Source organism: Oncorhynchus gorbuscha, linkage group LG15, assembly GCF_021184085.1.
Source record: "Oncorhynchus gorbuscha isolate QuinsamMale2020 ecotype Even-year linkage group LG15, OgorEven_v1.0, whole genome shotgun sequence".
Taxonomy (NCBI): Eukaryota; Metazoa; Chordata; class Actinopteri; order Salmoniformes; family Salmonidae; genus Oncorhynchus; species Oncorhynchus gorbuscha.
The window spans coordinates 58,878,289-58,903,153 of record NC_060187.1 but is presented as its reverse complement, the minus strand read 5'-3'; the positions used below and the strand labels follow the sequence as shown (position 1 = coordinate 58,903,153).

Genomic DNA, 24,865 nt, shown 5'->3' with positions numbered 1-24,865 from the left:
AGTTTATTTTCTTCTTTGGCTTTGCACTTGGAAAGATTTTTCTGGGAAATCAAACTCATGGATAGTTATTTTAATTTGTGCAATAATTGTCTTCTTGTTTGTGTGATCTGGGTTCTCTGTGTTTGACTCATGTTGCAGCAATTTAGAATAAGAGGAAGGTGCTGGAACAGGGGAAATTACCAGGAAAACAATGCCAACGGTAATCCCCCTAACATGGGCATACCAGTTCACCCCAAGAATGAGGACTGGGACCCGGAGTACACCCCCAAGAGCCGAAAATACTACTTGGTAGGTTTGTACCCATGCCATTATAAATATATCTTTGTTTCCTCTTGCCTATATATACAATTCCATACTCAAATTAATTCATTACTCAAATCAAATCGGTGAATTCACCAAATTCACAGCTCCTTTGAACTTGCTAATAATGGTACTACCTTCAAGCTCACTTCAAGATATGAACTCTTTCTGTCTTTTCCTGTCTTTCCATTTCTCCTTCAGCATGATGACAGGGAGGGCGCGAGGAAGTGGGTGGACAACCGAGGACGGGGGAACTTCCTGCGTGGCAGCAGGGGCCGTTTCATTATCCGGAAGGCCAGCGTTGGCCCACCCAACAACCACACCAACAACACCAGCAGCCCCAAGTGGACACATGACAAGTTCCAGGTCAACAGGGGGGAGGAGGAGGGCGAGCCCCAGGAAGAGGAAACGGAGAAGGACCACAAAGACCAGGAGAAGTCTGAAGACATGGAAAACACTGAGCAGTGAGGGAGCTCAGGGAGAGTGAAACATTGTACCAACACAGTGGCAATGTTCTATTATCTCAAGTCATCTGGGTCGTGTTCAGATGGATGAAAACAGACTGAAACAGGGGAGGAAAGGACTACCTGGACTTGTCCAGTAACGAACACTGTCCAATAAGAAACTACCTGGACTTATCCAATAAGAAAAGACCCTGCTCTCAGCCTTTATCCATCAAATGGCCGGACTTTGGGGAGAGTTGCCCGTGCACAAATACAAACATTAGGAATCAATCAGGACTCTCTTTGACACAATATCTTTACGCAACATTATGTTATACTTTTGTCAGGGTATAGCTAACTTGTGTTTTATCTGCTTATAGTAGAAACACTGTTAGACAGTGAACTGCTGTGTTGGAATAGGAGATATACATAACCAACCTCTGCGCTTGATAGGTTAGCACTATGAACAGTGCATTGTGGGGTGTTATGTCTCTTAGTACAGGGCTGATGCAACATTGCATAACACTTTTTTTATATCTTGTTGCGAGAATGTCACACCTTTTTGCAGAGCATGACAAGAGGATATTTTTGTGCCATAGATTTGTTCAAATATGTCAGACACATATTTATCTAATTAAATTACTTTTGAGGCCAAACTGATTAATACTAGAAGATCAACAGTTTATTTATTTATTATATAGTAGTGATAAATCATACACTATTATACAGTAGATATATTTTTAGACTAGTTTAGCCATCAACCTCAGAAAATGCAGTATGCTGTTTTAGGTTTCAACAATGTAACCTATGGATTCAAATACGTAACCTGCATGTTCAACTACGTGACATACGTAGTTGTTTTCAAATTCAACTACGTAACATTCAACTTTGTAGCCTGGTAGAATCTAAAAACATGCTAAAGTACAGCAAGAAGCAATCGAATCCCCTTTTTACATGACAACTGGGCCAGTTCCTAATGGTCTATATGGTTTAGATCGTATGGTTTATAGTGGTCTTGCTAGTCCAGCATCTTGCAAATGACCCCTCTGACAATGGGACCAAATCGGGTCAAAGGTTCTATTCTACAGACCTGCATTGTGGAGTGAAACAAGAGGCTCAGCAGTGGTGGAAAAAGTACCCAATCGTCATACTTGAGTAAAAGTAAAGATACCTTAATAGAAAATGACTCAAGTAAAAGTTGAGTCTCCCAGTAAAATTCTACTTGAGTGCGTGAATTGGGCCATTTTCCTGTCCTGCTAAGCATTCAAATGTAAAGAGTACTTTTGGGTGTCAGGGAAAATGTGTGGAGTAAAAAGTACATTGTTTTCTTTAGGAATGTAGTGAAGTCAAAATTATAAATAGTAAAGTACAGATACCCAAAAAAACAAATACAAATACTTTAAAGTACTACCTAAATACTTTACACCACTGGCAAACAGAGACTGTTAAATAAAATGAATTGGCATACCCTGTCTGCAAAGTCACAATAGGCTACCTGGATGTTTGTTATCATGTCTAGTTTGTTGAGAATCCTGTATTGAATTGTTATATCTTGTACATTTCAGAACTGTTAACATGGTCTTGGGTTGGGTGTGTACTACTTATTAATGTCTCACCAATGGAAGTCTGTGCCTCAGAAATACCTGTGCAAAGGCATTCAACTTTTGATTAGACGACACAATTTGTAATCATTTGTAGTAATTAATGCTTCCTTTGTATATTAAGAAAAATTGGTGATTGGTTAGATCATGGCACACTCAATGCTTTGATGTGATAGTTTTTCTTCATTGAATGGGGACTTTCCCCCTTGTGTAACGTCTATGTTAAGTTTGGATTGCAGAGTAGACTGTGTGGGGTGCACTCTTTAATGTGCATGATACACTTTGTGGTTGACACATTCATGTTCAATTCTATGTGGTTGGGGGCAATAATCTTTTTTAAATGGTTCCTGTAGCCAATGTTTTTCAGATGTAAATTAAAAAGGACTTTGGTTAATTTAACATCTGTTAAATGTACTTCTGTGTTGCTTATTTTATGTATCTTTATTCAATAAGGAGTTGAAAATCTAACATTTACATTATTGACACCTGTCTATTGTACTGGAAAGGTAAGGTTGTAAGAGCCACACAGTACATGCACTAGACACAAAAGACATAAAAGTGCAGAGATGTATAAGTCGTTATACTCACTTTCATTACTGCATTCTGTGTATAGGGAAGAGAAGTGGTGAAAGCTTTGATTTTACAGATGTAGGATCTTAATTCGATCCCTCTTTTTGTCGCTGAGAATTTTCCTGCGCTGCAGATAAGCTTCATCATTTCCATAAATTCACTGAAACCCCACTCTAAAACACAGTTGGCACTCCAGTTTCCTTTTCACCTCATTTAACACCTGATTTACATGACATACATAGCACACGGTGGCCTTTTCTCTTTTACTCTATTGTTCCTCAAGCGGCTGTTGACATCCACAGATTCCCATCAAACCAACTCCTTGAATGCCCTACTCCTTGAAGTTTGCAGTTACCCTTTAGTGTGTGTACTTTACTGTATTTATGCTTGGGATATCGCTCTTCAACAGGAAATGTTCAAAATCGCTGTAGGACGTCTTTACCAGTATTGCACGTTCACGTAGCCTACTAGCCACCATTCAATCAACGTTATGGACTAAACATTTCAATCCTGTTGCTGTAGTATTTTTTCTGTGACGATATAGGTCAACATGAGTAAACATGAGCTAGATAATATTTAATGGGAAACCATTTGATGTGGTGAAACAGTATTAGCAATGGAGGGTGAACATTTTCACATATTGAGGCTGGAGCCTCCAAGACACATGTTCAATACCTTGACAGAGTAATGCAATTGATTTATTCTTTGCTGCAGCAATGTCCTTTTCATGCACGCCATTGCAGACGTTGTTCAGTCAAGCATGCTCGTTATCTTATATTTATTATTTATTTTAACTTTATTTAACTAGGCAAGTCAGTTAAGAACAAATCCTTATTTTCAATGACGGCCTAGGAACAGTGGTTTAACTGCCTGTTCATGGGCAGAATGACAGATTTGTACCTTGTCAGCTGGGGGATTTGAACTTGCAACTTTTTTGGGCTACTAGTCCAACGCTCTAACCACTAGGCTACCCTGCCGCCCCGAAATCTGCCATCTACAATGTAAGCTTCTCTATGAATGGACACCTATTCTACCGTAAGGGGTACACACACACACACACACACACACACACACACACACACACACACACACACACACACACACACACACACACACACACACACACACACACACACACACACACACACACACACACACACACACACACATCATTACGTCACATTGACATATTGTGACTGTCTTGTTTCTTTCCCATACGATGTATGACAGTTACTTTTACAGCTGAAAATATGTGGCCATGTTCTTTTTCACCCTTGCCTATTGTCTCACTTCAAATAGAAACCTGTCCCACCTGCTCTCTCTCCTCTTACTCTCTCGCTTGCTCTCTCTGACCCGTCGTCCTCCTGGCTGGTGGCTTGTCATGACTAGCCGAAGTAGATGTTAATGAATGACTAGAGGGAAGGAGGGCCCTGGCTAGCCATATATAGCTTTGCTTCTTGGGCAATACTTTCTTTCAGTTCTCCTTCTGTAGCATGAGGTGTCTGTCTGTCCTCTGAAGAGGATTTACATAAACGTCTAGAAGAGAGAGTAAAGCTTTCTAAGAAGTCATGGGTAAGTGCATTGTAACTGTGTGGTCCATTCAGCAGGGTCTAGAAGGGTTTTGGGGAATGTTTACAATGTCTGTCAATCAATCAGTTATGTTCAGGGCAATTGACAAGAACTATAGTTTAGAAAATGTATGGTCATTTTGTATTCCCAAATAATAGTTGCGAGTGGAGGTGATTTTAGTATACCAGAGCCTGTTCGTGTGTCTAGTTTAAACACCCTCTTTGTCATTAAACAGACAACAGAGATAATGATCTTTCTTATTTATTATCCAGAAAACAAAGGGGTAGTAGGTCTCTGGGTGTCCACTATACTTTTGCATTTGGTGTTGCAGGCTTGCTTCATAGCTAACATTGACATAAATGCCTAAAGCCAGGTAAACAGGTTAGCACTAGTACTAGCAGTGGATAATGGGTGTGTAGGCAATGGGTGTGTGTGTGTTAATAAAAACTACTTGAACAGACATCTTTTCACTATCCCAGGGCAAATTCCAAACTGTAATGTTTGATATCCATTTTGCTGCCCCAGTACTGTACTGTAACCTTGGTTTATACATACCTGTACATGTTGTTCAAACACAAATATGCTACAGGAGACTGGTTTGGTTTACAAAGGCCGTGGTGTTTAGTCAGAAAAAAGAAAAGCTTTTCTTGCCTATGATTTGCTGTATGTTCCAAGCACAATAATCTTGATATCACATTGCTGTCCATTGCAACTCTACTACTCTCCTCCAGCCTTGCATGGAACATACCACATAGCCTGTTGAAACAAGCATTGCCGTTCTAGATGTTGGGGCACATTACCTGTCTAATGAGTCCAAATAATCTCGCTATACCATCACCCTTCTCACACTATGCAGCCAAGCTGAGTCAAACAAGCTGGTTATATACCCACCATAGTTGCCAAAACCATGCTAGAGAGGACAATGTGAAAAGCAATATCCATGCCAGCACAGTACGGTTTGGATCAGCACAATAGTGTGAAAAGGGTCCACGTAATCTCTCTCCCCCCCCATGTGTTTGAGTTACCAGACTATGGTGTTAACCTTCCAGATGTTGGGCCACATTATGTTGTTAGGTCTGTTTGAAAAGAGAATGAAACTTGCAACATCATATTCTCTTCCCCCTCCTCCCCTATTTGTGTGTCTCAGAGGTGCTGGTGCTGATAGCCTTTGAGGGCACAATGGGAGATGAGATGACGGTGCAGGTGGGAGACGTAGTGACGAGTGTCTCCAATGCCAGCGAGGAGGGCTGGCTGGAGGGGGAACTGAGGGGCAAGAGGGGCATCTTCCCCTCTAACTTCGTCAAGGTACGGTATGTCAATCAAGAGGTTGCCTTCATGCCTTCAGTCCCAGGATTAGGATTAATACCATCTCAATTCAGTCAACCAAGGGAGTCAGATGAAATGATATTCTGTCAAGGAACTGAAATTCCATCATTTCAATTGACTTCCGTCCTTGACTCTGTTCAGCCTACTGTTTGTGCATTTTCATGAACTACCCGTTGCATACTGTATTACTTGACTCGTTAGCTTTTTCATTGTATGTGTCTGTATCTTTTATTTCCCACACAGGAGGTGCCAGTGTATTTGATCGGTGACAGCAAGAGGGAACCAAGAAGCCTACGGAAATGTATGTGTCACTCTCCAATGGCTGTAAACCTCCACTACCATAACGCTCTGCTTATTGTGTGTCCCATAACTTGGATCTGTAGCTTAAACTGGAACCAGATATGTTTCCCAGTCTATCAAACACAAACCCTGTGTTGTGCTGAAATGTGGAAGTGTTTTGGTTCGTGCCCATCGAGATACACACACACACTTTGTCAGCACGACAGGCTCAAACAAGTAATTAAAGGCCTTGTGCAGATATACAGCCTCGCCTGCTAGCACCAAGCTTACTTATAATGCACAAAGAAGGAACCGATTAAAAACCACACAGAGTCTACTGTTAAGGCACAGTCCCTTTGAGGGATTCAATTAGTTACAACACGACGAAGCTTCAATTCTTCTCGTCACGCTCTGAGTCTGGAGTCTATAAGTGATCATGTTGAGACTTCTGTATTTGTTGACTTCTACATTTCCCTACTGAATTTCTATTCATCATTAGTTTGAACTAATACTTTAGAAAAATAAGAACAGTTTTGACTAATCTTGTGGCTGGTACAATGCTTTGTTCAAGCAGCAGGGATGATTAAACAAACAAGGAAATGTGAGGTGGCCTTTGCCTACAGTCCCTTGAATGAGGACGAGCTGGAGCTGGTTGTCGGGGAGACCATTGAGATCCTCAGAGAGGTAAAGTGCTGCTTTTATCATTACTGACGCCAGACTATCGATGGATGGGAAAACACTTGCAAACATACTAGAGGAGGAATCTCCAACAAATATCCCACAAGGCAATTTAACGAGGCCCTAGACCCAAATTATTCTGAGACCCCTGCTCTATAGTGTCAGTGTAAATGAGTTGTAGGTTTGTTGGAGAGAACATTAGCTGCTCTCTTTAGAAGGATATGTTTATGTTTTTACTTCATAATTGGAGTGGCATATCATATTTACTTTCTTTGTATCATATCTCTAATGGCAAATTCATGAGCATGAGGAAACAACCACAAATCATTTATCTTGTTTGCCTAGCTAGATATAATACTAAAATGTCACCCCTCCAAAAGCTCAGAAAAACAAATAGTCGCACTTCCAGCAATGCATATTCATTGTGATATTTCCCCAAGATTATCCAGAAGAAATCACGTTTCTCGCACACATAACAACTTTACTCTGAGGTGTACAGATGTAGGCTCTTCATTTGAGCCAGTTTGCTACAGCAGGAAAACAATCCTGCATCAGTAACAGGAAATTATAGTTATTATGTGGATCAGGAGGTTGGTGGCACCTTAATTGGGGAGCATGGGCTCGTGGTAATGGTTTCACCGTTCCAGACATTATTATGAGCCGTCCTCCCCTCATATAGCCTCTCCACTGATGTGGATTATAATTTATGGATATTTCGCAACCAGGCGATCAAATTAAGATCCTACATCTGTAAACTATGCTGACCAAACCTGTTTTGAGAATTCCTATGCATGTGGATGATTGGTGAAACATTCTCTGTTACACGGTGCTATTCTTATATTTCTGTTTCTCTTCTTTTTTCTTCTCTCTTCTAACACCTGATAGATTGAAGATGGATGGTGGATGGGAATGAAAGGTGGTAAAGTGGGAGCGTTTCCATCAAACTTCACCAAAGAGATATTTGTCTCTCCAAAAGGTGGGATTTTCAAATGGCTTTTTGTTTTTTGCACTGCGGAGTTACTGTCCATGTTCTGAGAGTGGACTTGAATCAATATACCCTTATAGAACTTCCTTCTCAATCTTTTTCAGATGTCAAGCATAACGAGAGCAAAACCAGACCCAAACTCTCAGATACAATGTTTAGTAAAGAGGTATGGAATGCAAGTTAAATCAAAATACAATACACATGGGATGTTTTTCTCCTGAAAACGTAGGTGTGAGATGCCATTGATGAATTTAATACTTTTTTTTTTAAAGACAAAGCTACCTCAGAGGACGAGTGTTAGGAACAAAACAAAAAATTGTAAGTTTTTATAGTTCTTATTCCTACTTTATGTATGTCATATAAATGAGTGGACTGCATTTTGAAATACATTTTAAATGGTAAAATAAAAGGTCCATCCTTGTACCCCTCCATCAAATTCATCCTCCTTGTGGGAGAGACTTTTTGATACACTGAATGAAACTGCAAAGCAATGTCTCTGCTGAATATAGACATGTTCTGATGTACTACAACAACAGTGAGACCTCTGCTTGTGACAAGTGTTCTATTTTTGGACCAAACTACCACTTAGGCAGGTGTCCACAAATAATAGACAGCCACATCATTGGCATGTGACTGCCAGTAATTCCCACAGTTTACCTAATAGGCTATGTGGGTGTTGGCCCACATAAACTTTGACGTTCACCCTGGCCTGATGTCACAGTTTCATGTGGGAAAAAGTCAATGGTTCAAACAGGCTAAACAGGTTAATCTCATATTTCAGTAAAAATACTTTAAAGTACTACTTAAGTAGTTTTTGAGGTTATCTTTAATTTACTATTTATATTTTTGACAATTTTTACTTTTACTTTACTACATTCCTAAAGAAAAGAATGTACTTTTTACTCCATACATTTTCCCTGACACCCAAAAGTACTCATTACATGTTGAGTGCTTAGCAGGACAGGAAAATGGTCCAATTCACGCACTTATCAAGAGAACAAGTGGTAATCCCTACTGCCTCTAATCTGTCAGACTCACTAAACACAAATGCATTGTTTGTAAATGATGTATTTTGGAGTGTACCCCTTGCTATCTTCACATTTTAAAAACAAGACAACGGTGCCATCTAGTTTGCTTTATATAAGGAATTTGAAATGATTTATAATTGTTCTTTTACTTTTGATACTTAAGTATATTTAGAACCAAATACTTTTAGACTTTTACTCAAGTAATATTTTACTAGGTGACTAACTTTTACTTGAGTATGACAATTGGGTACTTTTCCTACCCCTGGTCATGATGAGGTATTGTGATAAATTACTGTCAGCGTCTGTTCAACATGATCTTACAACCAATGCATTGCTTAGGTTCTCTATATAACACTCCCTTCTCTTTTATGTCTACTCAGTGAAGGAATGTTGTCAAGTCATGTTCGACTATCGAGCCTTGACCGAGGATGAGTTAAATCTAAAGAAGGGAGACATTGTTACAATCATCACCAAGGTTTGTACGAATGCCATGTTCCCCAATGCAATATACTGTACCTTCATGACTTTATGCCTTTTGGGACCAAAATCAAGGATATTCTGCTCCAGTTTTGGACTAGTATAAACATGGTTATACAATTTCATAACTATTTTTTCTCCTCTTCAACCAGACAAACCTGTTAAGTGACTTGTGAGCAATTCCGTGAAAATATGTGCCACTAGACGACAAAGTATGCACAATTACATAAGTGGGGAAAACATCCAAAAATCTGATGGTATAAATTATATTCCAAATTACAGTGGTGTAAAGTAACTACATTAAGTAAAAAATACTTATTACTTACTTAAGTCGTTTTTTGGGGTATCTGTACTTTACTTTTTATATTTTTGACAACTTTACTCCAATACATTTTTTAAGAAAATATGTACTTTTTACTCCCATACATTTTCCCTGACACCCAAAAGTACTTGTTACATTTCGAATGTTCATGGTAGGACAATGATGTCGCCCAATTCACGCATGTACAGTATCAAAATAATGTATTGTCACACCTACTCATTCAAGGGGTTTTCTTTATTCTTTACTAATTTCTACATTGTATAATAATAGTGAGGACATTAAAACTATGAAATAACACATATTGAATCATGTAGTAACCAAAAAAGTGTTAAACAAATTAAAATATATTATATATAATATTTGAGATTCTTCAAAGTAGCCACCCTCTGCCTTGATAACAGCTTAGCACACTCTTGGCATGCTCTCAACCAGCTTCATGAGGCAGTCACCAGGAATTAATTTCAATTAATGCCTTGTTAAAAGTTAATTTGTGGAATATCTTTCCTTCTTAACATGTTTGAGCCAATCAGTTGTGTTGTGACAAGGTAGGGGTGGTATACAGAAAAAAGCCCCCATATTATGAAAAGAACAGCTCAAATAAGCAAAGAGAAACGACAGTCCATCATTACACTTTTTTTGGTTCCAAAATTCCATGTGTTATTTCATAGTTTTGATGTCTTCACTATTATTCTACAATGTAGAAAACTAAAAAAAAAAGAAAGAAAAACCCCTGAATGAGTAGGTGTGTCCAAACTCTTCACTTGTACTGTATATATCAAAGAGAGAATCGTGCCGTCTGGTTTGCAAAAAATAAGGACTTTGATGTTTAGCATTAACTTTTACTTTTTACCTTTGAATACTTTTTCCACCACTGTACTTAAGTATATTCAAAACCATATACTTTTAGACTTTTACCCAAGTAGTATTTTCCTGGGTGACCTTTACTTTTACTTGAGAAATGTTCTATTAAGGAATCTTTACTTTTACTCAAGTATGATAATTGAGTACTTTTTTCCACACTGCCAAATTATAAGTGGAAGGTTTATAAGGTATATGATGACTTTGAAGATCAAATATTAGTGTCCACTGTGGGCAATGACCATGGTCCTCATGGACATTGTCGTTTTTTGAACTATGTGTAGTTTTTTGAGTTGCTCTTTACACAATGTCTCCTTCTGAAGGAAACAGAGGACGAGGGCTGGTGGGAGGGAGAGATGAACGGACGCAGAGGTTTTTTCCCCGACAACTTTGTCATGGTGATACCGACGACAGATGGTCTCCAAGTGAGTGAGGGAAACGTTCTCAGCAATAGTCTTGCTTTCGCCCTGTGAATGGGAATTCCCCCCCACACATTCCAGGTGGTTTTAGCCATTACATTACACTGACCTAAGCAGCTATGACACCAACCAGTAATGAACATGAGCTATTTATTAGATGGCAACAGGTCAATAAAAACAAAGCCCTTCATCTACAGTTGACTGACATAAAATAAGAAACATTTCCAGTCAGGTCTTTCTTATATAACTAACTTATAAAGGTTTCTGACTCAAAGATCTCTTCAACATCCGCAGTGTAGGAGTCACTGACAAACATTTCTGCCCGTGGAAAGTGTTAGTTTAATTTTAATTGTATTAATTTTATATATATATATATATATATATATATATATATATATATATATATATAAATGTTATAAAACAATACAAGACAATATGAATGGCTGCTCGCATCACTGGGTGCTCTAATCAGTGGGTGTGTGTTACTGCAAATAGGCAGCAAAGAGAGACTGAGCCAACCTGTTGTGTTTTCCGTCCCTTTTCCTCCAGTCTGGGAGCACCAGCCAACCACCTGCGCGCCGTGGCACGGAAAGACGCTCAGGTAAAGACAGCAATTTCCTGTTTTAACAAAGAGTCCAATGCAATAGGATATACGGTTACACCAGTTAATCCATGATACCAATATGACAGTACAGAATGTCTTTAGATGCTGACGATGGAGCTTTTGAGGTTTAACAGAATAGCTGGTGCAACAAAACATACTGTGACACCCATAGAGCTCACAATAAATTACTATTATAATTAGTATTAGTGTATTAGTAATTTAATTCCTAATTCTATGGTGACACCAATCTGTGACACACCAATATGAACACCAATATGATTTAGAGATGCTAATGGGAGATGAATTAGAGAATTCTCACACAAGGAAATGGCTACGGTTGCTACTGTTGGTGTTCAGTCTGGCACGGTGTTCAGTCTGGCACGGTGTTCAGTCTGGCACGGTGTTCAGTCTGGCACGGTGTTCATGTTTTAGGGTGTGTGAGGTTGTTGTTTTAGCAGCCGATTATGAGATGATTTTGTGTGGTCCAAATGGCATCCTGAATATTTCCAAATCAACGTCTTTGTATTTTAGAGATACTGTTCTTGTAGATGGAAAACAGACATTAACATAGGCATGTTACAAAACATGTAATACTGAACTCAGGTTGAGGGAGTATGGTGACCCTAACGGTCAAGTTACAGTAGCTTTTTAAAATTGAGTGACAATGGCACAGGGAGACACCTGTGCCATTGACACCTCACCTCCTCTCTACTCAACCAAAACATCCAGAACCTTAACACCCATGAAGACCTACAGGAAATCCTGCAGAGACTGAAACCACATCAGGATCTTGGCTACTTCACAGAGACCATCATATGATTCTCTCCAAGAAAGTTATGACATCAACACTTGAATATAGGATGATGATTCATATTGGCCTTGTGCTAACATCCACTCTGCCCGTCTGTCGTCTGTCTGTAACTGAACCACACTGAGGTTTTTATGAGCAAACCAGACCACAGACACACTCACATTTCTTCAGTCCAGACTACATAGGCAAATCTGAAACCTCCCCCCTAAAGATCAATATAATGCAGGAAAGCCCCAGAATACTCAGATATTTTGGCATCAAATTCACACAACCACACCCATATTAAATTCACGGATGTAACTGGTAACAGGTTAGATGCTTTGACAACACACTTATCAAGAGAACATCCCTGGTCATTCTTACTGCCTCTGATCTCACGACGCCAGGACAGCGGAGGACCTTCACCTGAAAACACAAATGCTTCATTTGTAAGTGGTTGTTCCACTGGATGTCAATTTGAGTGTTGGAGCTAAAAAAATGTAAATGTAAAAGGTCTGAGTGTTGAAAACGATGCCGTCTGCTTTGCTTAGTATAAGGAATTTGAAATGATTTATACTTTTACTTTTGATACTTAAATATATTTCAGAAATTCAATTTACTTTTGATACTTACGTATATTTTAAACCAAATACTTTTAGACTTTTACTCAGGTAGTATTTTACTAGGTGACTTTCACTTTTCTGTTAAGGTACCTTTACCTTAGTACATTTTCCACCACTGCATTTTAGAATAATAGTGAAGACATCAAAACTATGAATACATATGGAATCATGTAGTAACGAAAAAAGCGTTAAACAAATCAAAATATATTTTATATTTGAGATTCTTCAAAGTAGCCACACTTTTCTTTGATGACCGCTTTGCACACTCTTGGCGTTGTCTCAACTAGCTTCATGAAGTAGTCACATGGAATGCATTTCAATGAACAGGTGTGTCTTGTTAAAAGTTCATTTGTGGAATTTCTTTCCTTAATGTGCCAGTAGTGTTGTGACAAGGTAGGGGTGAAATACAGAAGATAGCCATAGGTAAAAGACCAAGTCCATATTATGGCAAGTACAGCACAAATAAGCAAAAAGAAATTACGGTCCATCATTACTTTAAGACATGAAGGTCAGTCAATATGGAAAACATCAAGAAATTTGAACGTTTCTACCATCAAGCACTATGATGAAACTGGCTCTCATGAGGAACGCCACAGGAAAGAAAGACCCAGAGTTGCCTCTGCTGCATAGGATAAGTTCATTAGAGATACCAACCTCAGATTGCAGCCCAAATAAATGCTTCACAGAGTTCAAGTAACAAACACATCTCAACATCAACTGTTCAGAGGAGACTGTGTGAATCAGGCCTTCATGGTCGAATTGCTGCAAAGAAACCACTACTAAAGGACACCAGTAAGAACACGAGCAATGGACATTAGACCGATGGAAATCTGTCCTTTGGTCTGATGAGTTCAAATTTGTGATTTTTGGTTCCAACCGCCGTGTCTTTGTGAGATGCAGAGTAAGTGAATGGATGATCTCCGCATGTGTGGTTCCCACCGTGAAGCATGGAGGAGGAGGTGTGATGGTGTGGGGGTGCTTTGCCGGTGACACTGTCTGTGATTTATTTAGAATTCAAGGCACTTTATCAGCATGGCCACCACAGCATTCTACAGCAATAAGCCATTCCATTTGGTTTGCGCTTAGTGGGACATTAATTTGTTTTTCAACAGGACAATGACCCAAAACACACCTCCAGGCTGTGTAAGGGCTATTTGACCAAGAAGGAGACTGATGGAGTGCTGTATCAGATGACCTGGTCTCCACAATCATCTGACCTCAACCCAATTGAGATGGTTTGGGATGAGTTGGACCGCAGAGTGAAGGAAAAGCAACCAACATATGTGGGAACTCCTTTAAGACGGTTGGAAAATCATTCCTCATGATTTTATTTTATTTTATTAGGATCTCTTTTAGTCCCCATTTGGACTAATCTTCCAAGAGTCCTTAACATTAAAATACAATTTATAATACAAACACACTTTCACATATAACACACTATTACAAACATACATAATACACTAGCATAATGACCCAATAAATACTCAATCTAAAAATGAAAAATAATAATAATATTGATTCTTCATCTACTATAGTCCCACAATATTTCTATATACTATATTTAAATAGTTTTTAAATAATGTTTAAACTTATATATTGAAAGGTTTCTAGTTTGCTCAGTTAATTTATTCAATATCTTTATTGCTCTAAATCAAAATGTTCTTTTGCCCATTTCTTTTTTCTGTCTGGATAACGCATAGATGGTGGACAATCTATTCCTAGTATTTACGGAATGTCTGTCTCTTACCAACAGAATACCACTGTGAATAGAACTTGGTCATTTTAAATTATGTATATTATAAAATAAGATAAGCATATTTTTTTAATTATCTTGGATTGATGACCAACCAAGAACACTGCGCATGACTGCAACAGAAGAACCATATCTCCGCCTTAAAACAATCCTTTCTGCTTTATTCTGTGCATTCTGCAGCCTCCTAACTTCACTAGATGATGCATTTCCCCAGGCCACCAAACAATAGTTCACTTGACTCTCAAACCAATGCCTGTGTTATTTGCTGAAGGATTTTCCCTGGTAAATATTTAGCTATCCTTCTGATTATGCATGCTGTTTTAATATGTTTTTTTTTTACATAGATTAGTTATTTGAGACGACCATGATAAGCAGTTGTCTAGCTGCACTCCCAATAGTTTGGTTTCTGCCACTTCTTCAATTTGTTCTCCTCCCATACTTAACTGTATCCCATGCTGGTTGAAAGAATGCCAAGAGTGTGCAAAGCTGTCATCAAGGCAAAAATCTAAAATATATATTTTTATGACTCCATATGTGTTATTTCATAGTTTTGATGTCTTCACTATTATTCTACAAGGTGGAAAATAGTTTAACTAAAGAAAAACCTTTGAATGATTAGGAGTGTTCAAACCTTTGGCTGGTACTGTAAGCAGGGCTTGGTTTAAACCCTGGATGGGAGACCACAGGGGAGCTATAAATAAGTTATCCAGCAGGAGGTGCTGCCTAGCCTAATGATCTGACATTGTTTTAAAGATACAAATGCGACATATTTGATGTTGAAATTTGCCGATGATATAATCCTGTGGTTGTAAACCCTCGAAACTAGAGTTGACGTGGATTACTTCTTTCAAATCCAACGTCGTTTCCATGTAGTTTCCATGTCACAATAGGCTGACAAATTACATTCAAACAACGTTGATTCAACCAGTTTGTTCCCAGTGGGGAGGGATAGACAGCATGTAACACATGTTTTTACCTAAAACAGGAGGATGTGGGTGTCCAATCTTGAGACTGTCAGTAGCATACATAGCAGGATGTGGTTCACATGCAGGTTTTATCTAAGTGCACCAGATCTTGCTTCAAAACACACACTTCTGCTGACGGTACAACTTGTGTTTAAGACGCTAACTGTTAGTTAGCTGTTAGGCTGCTGGATGTTTCGTCTCAGCTTTAAATAAATAAATCCTTTCTAATTGAATACAAAGAGTACACAACATTAAGATGCAATATTTCAATCACATAATGTATTTTAATAATGAAATATGTGCACAAATACTCAATAAAAGTTTGTTATTGCTACAAGACCCCTTTGATTGATGTTTTGAGGCACTGGCTCTTGCTGAACAATAACAAACGTGCATATCTTGCTGTTTGAGTTCAAACATTAAAAGGCCTGACAGTCATTTGGAGATAATATCATCCCGACTCAAAACTGCACTTGAATCCCTCCACCCCACCCCATCGCTCCTACTACCCCATTGGCGTCTAGTGTCACTGGGGGGTTGCAGTTATGTCACAGGAAGTCATACACCATGATGGAGAGGGGAATGTAATACAGTTGGTCACATGACCTGGCTGAGATGCCTTGGAGGAAGCCAGGGGGTGGGGGACCGTAGAGAGCTCTGTCTGTCACAGTGGCTTTTCACAAGCGGCCCAAGCAGCCAACTCTGCAACAACTCTAGTGCTTCTCACATTGGTGGAAGGGCTTGGTCAGGGAGTTTTACATGTGCTTTGAACTGAGAAGGTAGGCTCTATTCCCATTCATTTACTATTGGTCAGTCTGTGGAATTGATCATCACCAGTCTCTTTTGGTGGTTCATTGTCTTACATGTCAGCATGACACTCATCATGTTCTTCCTCCGTATCTTGAGAGATGTGCTAAAAGCTATAATGCAGATTCATGTTGTTATTGACTTGGCTGTATTGTGGTCAGTTCCCTTAACTGCACTCTAGTTGATCTTTTTTGAAATATTTTTTTATTAAACACTATAATTGCTTGGTTAACTCTAAATGGTAATTGAAAGGCAGAATATTGTGCTTTGTCAAAAGACACTCCCATAAGTCTATGATACCTAGCTGTTCACACTTGAGGGATCTCCTTTGTGATAAGTTAGTTAGTTCCACCCTCCAAGCCAAGGCCTTCTCAAGGGAGATTGTTGGGAACAGTAACTACAGTATGTTGGATTCTGTAGGATTCTATTGGACACAGCTGTGAACTAGCCTGCTCCTATGACATACAGAATCTTGGCTTCGCATGCCACTATACTGGTTGTAATTGAATCAAACTCAAATGGAAGAAAATGAACAAAGTTTCTGCGCTACATGAATATTCATTTGCATTTTAATGCAATTATGCTAAGTACATTTTTGCGGAGAATGATTAACCCTGGAGGTCTGCGTCTTGATGCTGATGTACACGCACCGTTGTCGTAGCGAAGAGAACAACACACCAGTAGCAAGATAGACAGCTGTGGCCGGGTATAATATGGTGTGCATTCTGTGCTCTTATGGTCTTCTAGTCAAAGCAGAGGGTTCAGCGATGGAGAAGAGCAGCCCTGCAAAAGCAAAAGGTAATATACAGTATGTTGATACCATTCAATTAAAGTACAGTTTTACTGTGTCTGTAGTCTCATTCAACCAGATGTTGTATTAAATGATACTTTAAAATACAGAGGAGATGAGGCTTTACAATTGTACCAAGGTGTGTGTGTGTTGTTAATAAGTACATATGAGTACAGTTTGCTTACTAGCAATGCTTAAATGTGCACATGTGCGCACAGATGAGAAACCAGAGAGTAAAGACCTGAGAAGCAATCCCCCAACCAAAGTCAAGCTCCCTGCTCCAAGTAGACCTGCACAACCACCTCCAGTGAAGGACAAGCCTCTGAAGTTTGGTAGTAGCAAGTGAGTGATTCTAGAATATCCACTACTGTTTTTAAGTTTGGTGTCATTTATAAATGTCATTGTTTTTGAAAGAAAAACCTTTTTTTTGTCCATTAAAATAACATAAAATTGATCAGTGAACAGGCTGGCCTTCTAGGCAGAGTTGCAAAGAGAAAGCCATATCTCAGACTGGCCAATAAAAAGAAAAGATTAAGATGGACGAAAGAACACAGACACTGGACAGGGGAACTCTGCCTAGAAGGCCAGCATCCCGGAGTCGTCTGTTCACTGTTGACATCGAGACTGGTGTTTTGTGGGGTACTATTTAATGAAGCTGACGCGTCTGTTTCACAAACTACATTTTTTCTCAGTCAACACCAACTATTTAGGTAGAGTATGGAGGTATAGTAGTGCCAACATGAATGCGAGCTTAATCCAATGTTGACACTAATATCACTCCATAGTATCAAGAATGAATGTAAATATTTCAGATTTGTAAATGAAGGATTGCTTTCAGACTTTGTTTCTGATCAGAATGTACAAATAGGGCACTCATATGGAAGACTTAGTAGTTATATAATTGCAAAAGCCACTAATAAGAAAAGCAAAAGGTCTCTGTCAAGACAGGAACTGTTGATTCTATTTAAACTGGCAAGGAAGGAGAGTGTGGAGGAGAGTTTTGGTTGGTGCCTAGGTTACTATAGCACATAGTCTTCATGTCTTAATGCTGAATTGCCAGGATTCCCAAACCTTGAAGCGGTTCACTGGAAACTCTCGGATGAGTCAGTGTGGGCCTAAACAGACGAGAGCAGCCCATTTCCTGTTTCCTGAACAAAAACACACACGCACACACACACACACACACACACACACACACACACACACACACACACACACACACACACACACACACACACACACACACACACACACACACACACACACACACACACACACACACACACGAGCACACACGCACACGCACACGCGCACACACACACACACATACACACACACAAACACGACTGGGAAAACAAAGAAGAAAAAGCCATTCGGACTGTTCTTTCCAAGTAACTGTCAAATGTTGGAGGCAATGCAATGATAGTGTGGCCTTGGCTAAAAGCATTTTGCTTATTTGTCAAATTCACTTTGGATTATATCAGGTCAAACAAGTTTGTATATTTTTATGAAAAGCTATTGCGTCTTTTTGTTCTAGTGAGGGTGTGGACGTTGAAAGGGGAAGTCTTAATGCTTGGCTAAACATTAACTCACTGAGGTTTCAATATGCAGTACATCACCACCTGCCTCTTAAAACATGCAACAGGAAACAGGATGCCACTTTTTCCACACTGAACCACAACAATTTTCATCAAAAGAAAATCTCAACTGTAGAATATGAAGCATATGTTTCATTTTTCTTTCTTTACATCATAGATTTTTGGGTCTAGTTAACCTTATGAATCAACCAGTGTAGGCCTGAAATAATGAAAGTTTAATTTCTCTGAAAGAAATGCCTATTTTCCCCCATTAGAGCCAATGGCGATCTCCTTCCTCTTTCACCAAAATGTTCAGAGGACAGCAACTCAGACCAGTTTGACGGAGTGGAGGTGTCCCCCGAGAAACTTAGTCACCCCACAGCCAACAGAGCCAAACCCCCACAGAGACGACCCCCATCAGCCCTCGTCACCAGTCCACAGGTATGGCGACAGTATTCCATATTGTATTATTATTAATATTATTATGGTACAGAATGAACCTCTGTACAGTGTACATATTATGACATACTAGGAACAGAAGCATTTCACTACACCCACGATGACAATTACTAAACATGTGTATGCAACCAAAAGAATGGTATTTGATTTGATTTAGGACAGATCGCATGTTAGAACAGTCACACATCCATGGAATCTGTCAGAGTTACTTTGAGTTAGTGCCATTGTGGTGTGTGTCCTAACATGGACACCACACACAGTTATGTTTCCTCTGAAACCACAGGGAGACAATGTGGCTTAATCACATGACGCATGACAGTAGAACCCCCCCAACCCTTAGGATATCAAAGCAATGATGATACAATCCCTGATTTGTCTATTGTCATGACGCTACCAGTCCCTATCTGCCCAAAGGTGCACACTATACTCCACATCCACTCTGAAACCACAGGGGGGCAGTGTGGCCCAATACTCATCATGTTGTGACATTATGAACCCACAACCCCAGGTTAGCATAGAGATGATGATACATTCCCTGGTTAGTCTGATGTCATTTTCTAATGTCACGCCACAAGTACATATCTGCCTAGAGGAATCATTGTCATCACAGTCATAGGGGCATATCAGTGGAGAATAGTGGCCCCTGTTAGATTACATTCCTCCATAGTTTCCCTGAGGACTATTCGCTCGTATGACGTGGCCCATCTGGCCCACTAAGTCTGAACTCACCCGCCCAGAGAGAGAGATGGCCTGTTCATAAGTGGCTTGACAAGTTGCATGCCATGAAGGGTTAGTGAGGCCATGATGTGAGGAATGACTCTTAAAAAGAAATCGTCATTAAGGTCATTGTTGTTGTTCTAACCCTAGGCTCTGAGTGGCAGGGACCAGACAGAAGCAGAAAAATTGCCTAAACTGCTGGAGGTTTGCAAAATTGACTTTGATTCCATATACATGAATACTCTATCATCATGTTAGGCCTTGCTGGCAAGTCTGTAGCTCAGTTGGTAGAGCATGGCGCTTGTAACGCCAGGGAAGTGGGTTCGATCCCTGGGACCACCCATACGTAGAATGTATGCACACATGACTGTAAGTCGCTTTGGATAAAAGCGTCTGCTAAATGGCATATATTATTATTATATTATAAGTACATAGAACACAAAATTAACATAACGGCAATGTATCTCCCTCAAAGTATCAATTAGCCACAAAGTAACAACTGACTTTAAATAGGCTTTCTGAGATTGAATAGATTTTAAAGGGCTTGAATTCTGGACCTGTCAACCCTTGACAATCAAACTGAGAGATACCTTGCCTATACATTGCAGATTTCAGAAAGTCATTCACCACCATCCAAGCCTGAGCATTCTACCAAGAATCCAGTACCTTCCAGGCTAGCACTTCCCAAGGCTGTAGTGGAGGCCAGGGCAACCCAGGAGGAGAAGCCTTGTCTGGATAGCCTACACGCTGAGGTCAGGGAGCTGAAGATGGTTCTGGAGCTGCTGCAAAACAGACATGAGTAAGTAGTATTACCCATCTATTCAGACTTCTAGATAACCAGGGGAAAAACTTGAGGAATCTGGGACATTAACCCGTCTGTTCAATTGTTCCACCAAGCTATTTTCAACGATTTTGATAATAGGTAGAATCTACAGCACACCCAAAAAACGATTAGTGAAGGTGCTGAAGGCAAAATGCAAAACTGGAACCACAGGAAAAAGTCTCTGCACACTTCCAGTCAGACCTCTCCTAGCCTGGTTAAACCAGACTGAATGCTGGGCTCACCATTGTTGAAACAATTCAGTATGGGTTAGCCAGGCTACATCTCTCCTGCCAAAAATGTAAACCATTCCATCCTTTTCGAACTCTTCTTTGACCTCTTAGTGCATCAATTGATATATTTTCTGTTCTCTCCTTGTAGACGAGACATACAGGAACTGAAAGAGGAACTGAGAGACGAGAGAAACAAACGCGTGGCGCTGCAGGTACGTGGAATATTTACAGTGAGCTCCAAAAGTATTGGGACAGTGACACATTTTTTGTTCTTTTGGCTCTGTACTCCAGCACTTTGAATTTGAAATGATACTATGACTATGAGGTTAAAGTGCAGACTGTTAAATAGCACATAAATATTGCACAAATATCGCACAAATAGCATACCCCCATGACATGCTAATCTCCCCTGTTATTGTAATAGTGAGAGGTTAGCATGACTTGTTTTGAACATACACTGTTTGGAGCATAAAGACAAGCTTTTGACTTAACTGAATATTATCACAATGTTTCCCCTGTGCAGGAGGAGGTACATGGTCTTAGGACTAAACATTAATCCCAACTGACACCATGACCGGGCGGTACATCTAAGTCAGGCTCTGTAATGTCATTCCCTTGAACACAAAATTGAAGTGAAATTCAAATGTTCCTGGCGTTGGAGTGCAAGAGAAGAAAGAAAGGATGCATGTCTGCTTCCTCTGCAGACAAACCAGCTGAGGCCACATTAAGGGCTGGAATCAATCCGTTTCTCTGAAGTATCACGGAAGATCCGCTTTATAGCTCGATTAGAAATGTAAAGGCAATGTTCCAACGTTTGCATTTAAGGTAAACGCTGCATCGGCAATTACCTTTAAAGGGATACTTTGGGATTTTGGCAATGAAGTCTTTTATCTACTTCCCCGGCGTCAGATGAACCCGTGGATACCATGTTTATGTCTCTATGTGCAGCTTGAAAGAATTTGCTAACTAGCATTAGCATTAGTGCAATTACTAACTAGCGTTAGTGCAATGACTGGAAGTATCTACTAGCATGCTAGTAGATACCATAGACTTCCAGCCATTGGCCTAACTCTAGTTAGCACTGGCTCACAAAACTACCTCTAACATTGAATACATCTGACTCTGGGGAAATAGATAAAGGGCTTCATTGCCAAAATCCCGAAATATACCTTTACATTTTAACACGGACCTTCCGCGATACTTTTGCGATAACGAGTGAATACAGACATAGATTGTAGTCTTCCATTTTGTTTGAGGGCATTCTGGACTTGATTGGCAAGGGACCAAAATTGGCAGGGGGCCAAAATGCTTTGTATAGATCGACCAAAATACTTTGTAGCCGGGATTCAATTCAAGGTGGGTTACAGCGCAGTGCACAATACAACTGATAATGTGTCTTTTAAAGGACTTTCACCCAATATTTACATGGTAAACACTGCACACGTTGGACCAAGTCTAAATCACTTTTAAAAGTATGTTATAGTGTTTTAACACGGCACACCCAATGCCTTGTATTGAATCCCGGCCTTTGGATAGAAAATATGTTTTATTTTATATTGATGATATTGTATATTTCATTGAAAGAACAACACCAACCGAAAATACAGAGGACTGGTTTTATACATTGAATGTGGGCCACGTTTCTCAGTGATTATTTTCCTGTAAAAGCATATCTCTTATTTTTTTGAGCATGTTTTGAAGCACAAGTGTTTGCCATATTTTGAAGCACTGTGTTTGCGGAACATGAGTCAACTTAACAACCTACTTGTATCTTTTGTGTAAACATTGTATATAAGAGTAACTATTTTATGTCTCTTTTATAAAATATAAAATAATACCTGTCCAAAATACTCCAGTGACTCAGCAACTATTCTGCAATGCTGCATGCATCCATTGGGAGGCACCTTTGTACTACTGTTGTGAATTCAGTGCTGCATTGTAGTTGGCTTTCAGGCCACAAAAACAAAACCATATAAGTTAATTCTGTGTAAATGAACCCTTTTCTCTTTTTTGGATGTGTCTTTAAGAATAGGTGCCAGGAGGTCACACTTGTGATCTAAATGTTAAATTAGTCATATAAAGAGTCAAGTGAATCTAATTAAAACCTTGAAAATACAAACACACTGAAATGAAGTGATCCGCCAGTGGAGCATGTCGTCGGTATTATACTTTTTCAGCTGGATAAAAGTGGTTGCGTCAGTCACACCAGAACATTAACTTAGCATACCGAAAGCAGCATACCAGCATACTGAAACTGAAAACAAGTTGACTCATCACAATGAACAAAAACAGAGGATGAAGGAAGACAATCAAGGAGAGATTTACTGTCGGATATTTGATGAGATATCAGTATTTGTTGTTACCATTTTAGGCCTTTGGCTTCTCTTGAGTGAGCCCTATAGATCTGTTTCCCCCGTCTCGGCATTGGCGACATGCTTCTGGCACTGTCCGGGAAGTCTGTGAGCTGGAAAGCACATCTGGAGAGCATCTGGAACACATTAGAGAGAGTGGGCTTCTGAAACTGCCATGGGAACAAACTATTTTTAAAAATGGCATCGAATATGTGTGATGGACTGCATATTCCCTCTCGGGCTAAAACTGCTAGTGTAACATGAAATAAACTAAAGTAAATAAATAAGGTTTGTTGGTACGGCAGTATTTTCATAATTTCTTTCACATAAGGCCTTTTGAAAGTGATCCTTCATCCTTATGGACCTGCAAAGACAACTGAAAACTGGACTTCATGAAACATATATGATAGGACACTAATCATAACTGTTACAGCACAGGCATTTCCATTAAACACATACATTTTGCAACTTCTTGAAATCCCATAATCAACCAAAGAGACAATAGACAGCCTTTTCATTAGTCCAGAACAATATTTTTTAAAGGGAAACAGTTACTGTTAAAAAGGAGGGATTTGGGAGGAGGGAAATGGTATCAGGCATGGAGGCATGGAGCCAGATATAAGATTTGGAGGAGGGTCAAATGTAAACTAAAATTGGCCTTCATAGAAAAGGGTCTGATACGGACAGAAAGAGAACAGCTTTCCTCTTCTGTGGAGAGGAAATGAGGGATGAGGAGATGGCACGAGCTACATAGATAAGCTGGTTAACCTCCAGGAAATGACAACAAAGACATTTTTTTAAAATGTGTCATTGCGTTGATAAGGAGCCACAAGTCACAAACAGTACAGCTGTCACTGGTGACTGTCATTTCATTCAAAAGACATGGGCCCTTTTTGAATGCCTTTGCCAATCATTCCTTCCTATATAGGTTCAGAACTTTTGTGAAACAGAATAGTTAAAAAATATATGTCAAATGTCAAACATTAGAAATAGATGGGAGAGGTTGAGGGTAGAGGAAGAATAGGACTAAAAACAAACAAAATATAACTATTGTAAAATAGATTGTTTCCTGTAAAATGTATATAGTATGTATAAGCTGGAAGTAGAAGCCTAAGGGTTGTCTTTCAATAGTTTACTCCAATTAGGGGAGGGGTGGGAGGGTTAGAGGAAACTAATACAGGAAAAAAAAATATATATATATATATATATATATACACTACCGTTCAAAGGTTTGGGGTCACTTAGAAATGTCCTTGATTTTGAAAGAAAAGCAAATGTTTTGTCCATTAAAATAACATAAAATTGATCAGAAATACAGTGTAGACATTGTTAATGTTGTAAATGACTATTGTAACTGGAAACGGTTGATTTTTAATGGAATATCTACATAGGCGTACAGAGGACCATTATCAGCAACCATTAGAAAACCCTTTTGCAATTATGTTAGCATAGCTGAAAACTGTTGTTCTGATTAAAGAAGCAATACAACTGGCCTTCTTTAGACGAGTTGAGTATCTGGAG

At 39.4% G+C, this 24,865-nt stretch overlaps 2 protein-coding genes across 8 annotated transcripts in view; both read left to right on the top strand.

Annotated features, from left to right (window-relative positions):
• The window catches only part of LOC123997594 (thyroid hormone receptor-associated protein 3-like), a 28,679-nt gene extending 25,936 nt beyond the window's left edge, over window positions 1–2,743 (top strand). For 3 of the 5 annotated variants that reach the window (XM_046301990.1, XM_046301991.1, XM_046301992.1), the window contains 2 exons: window positions 139–288; window positions 502–2,743. In XM_046301990.1, coding sequence (XP_046157946.1) covers window positions 139–288; window positions 502–768 — 417 coding nt within the window. In that variant the 3' untranslated portion in view covers window positions 769–2,743. Of the gene's footprint in view, window positions 1–138; window positions 293–501 lie in introns of all 5 variants that reach the window. The other 2 variants (XM_046301994.1, XM_046301993.1) reach the window with 2 other exon arrangements.
• A 1,608-nt stretch (window positions 2,744–4,351) lies between these two features.
• On the top strand, window positions 4,352–23,643 carry LOC123997593 (SH3 domain-containing kinase-binding protein 1-like). 3 transcript variants are annotated; one of them, XM_046301988.1, is made up of 17 exons: window positions 4,352–4,486; window positions 5,631–5,788; window positions 6,053–6,110; window positions 6,663–6,772; window positions 7,652–7,742; window positions 7,856–7,917; window positions 8,024–8,069; window positions 9,160–9,254; window positions 10,760–10,861; window positions 11,405–11,456; window positions 17,145–17,195; window positions 17,406–17,529; window positions 19,040–19,205; window positions 20,091–20,144; window positions 20,549–20,739; window positions 21,142–21,205; window positions 21,517–23,643. In XM_046301988.1, exons 1-17 carry the CDS (start codon window positions 4,483–4,485, stop codon window positions 21,547–21,549), a joined length of 1,461 nt encoding a protein of 486 aa, XP_046157944.1. In that variant the 5' UTR covers window positions 4,352–4,482; the 3' UTR covers window positions 21,550–23,643. The 3 variants fall into 3 exon arrangements, with proteins under 3 accessions (XP_046157944.1, XP_046157943.1, XP_046157945.1); XM_046301987.1 differs by having other exon boundaries at window positions 6,660–6,772; XM_046301989.1 differs by lacking the exon at window positions 20,091–20,144 and having other exon boundaries at window positions 6,660–6,772.
• The last annotated feature ends 1,222 nt before the right edge of the window (window positions 23,644–24,865 follow it).

Coding starts and splice junctions, on each gene's coding strand:
- LOC123997593 (XM_046301987.1), top strand. Junction 7,743..7,855: donor GATATTTGTCTCTCCAAAAG/GTGGGATTTTCA, acceptor AATCTTTTTCAG/ATGTCAAGCATAACGAGAGC. Junction 10,862..11,404: donor CGACGACAGATGGTCTCCAA/GTGAGTGAGGGA, acceptor CTTTTCCTCCAG/TCTGGGAGCACCAGCCAACC.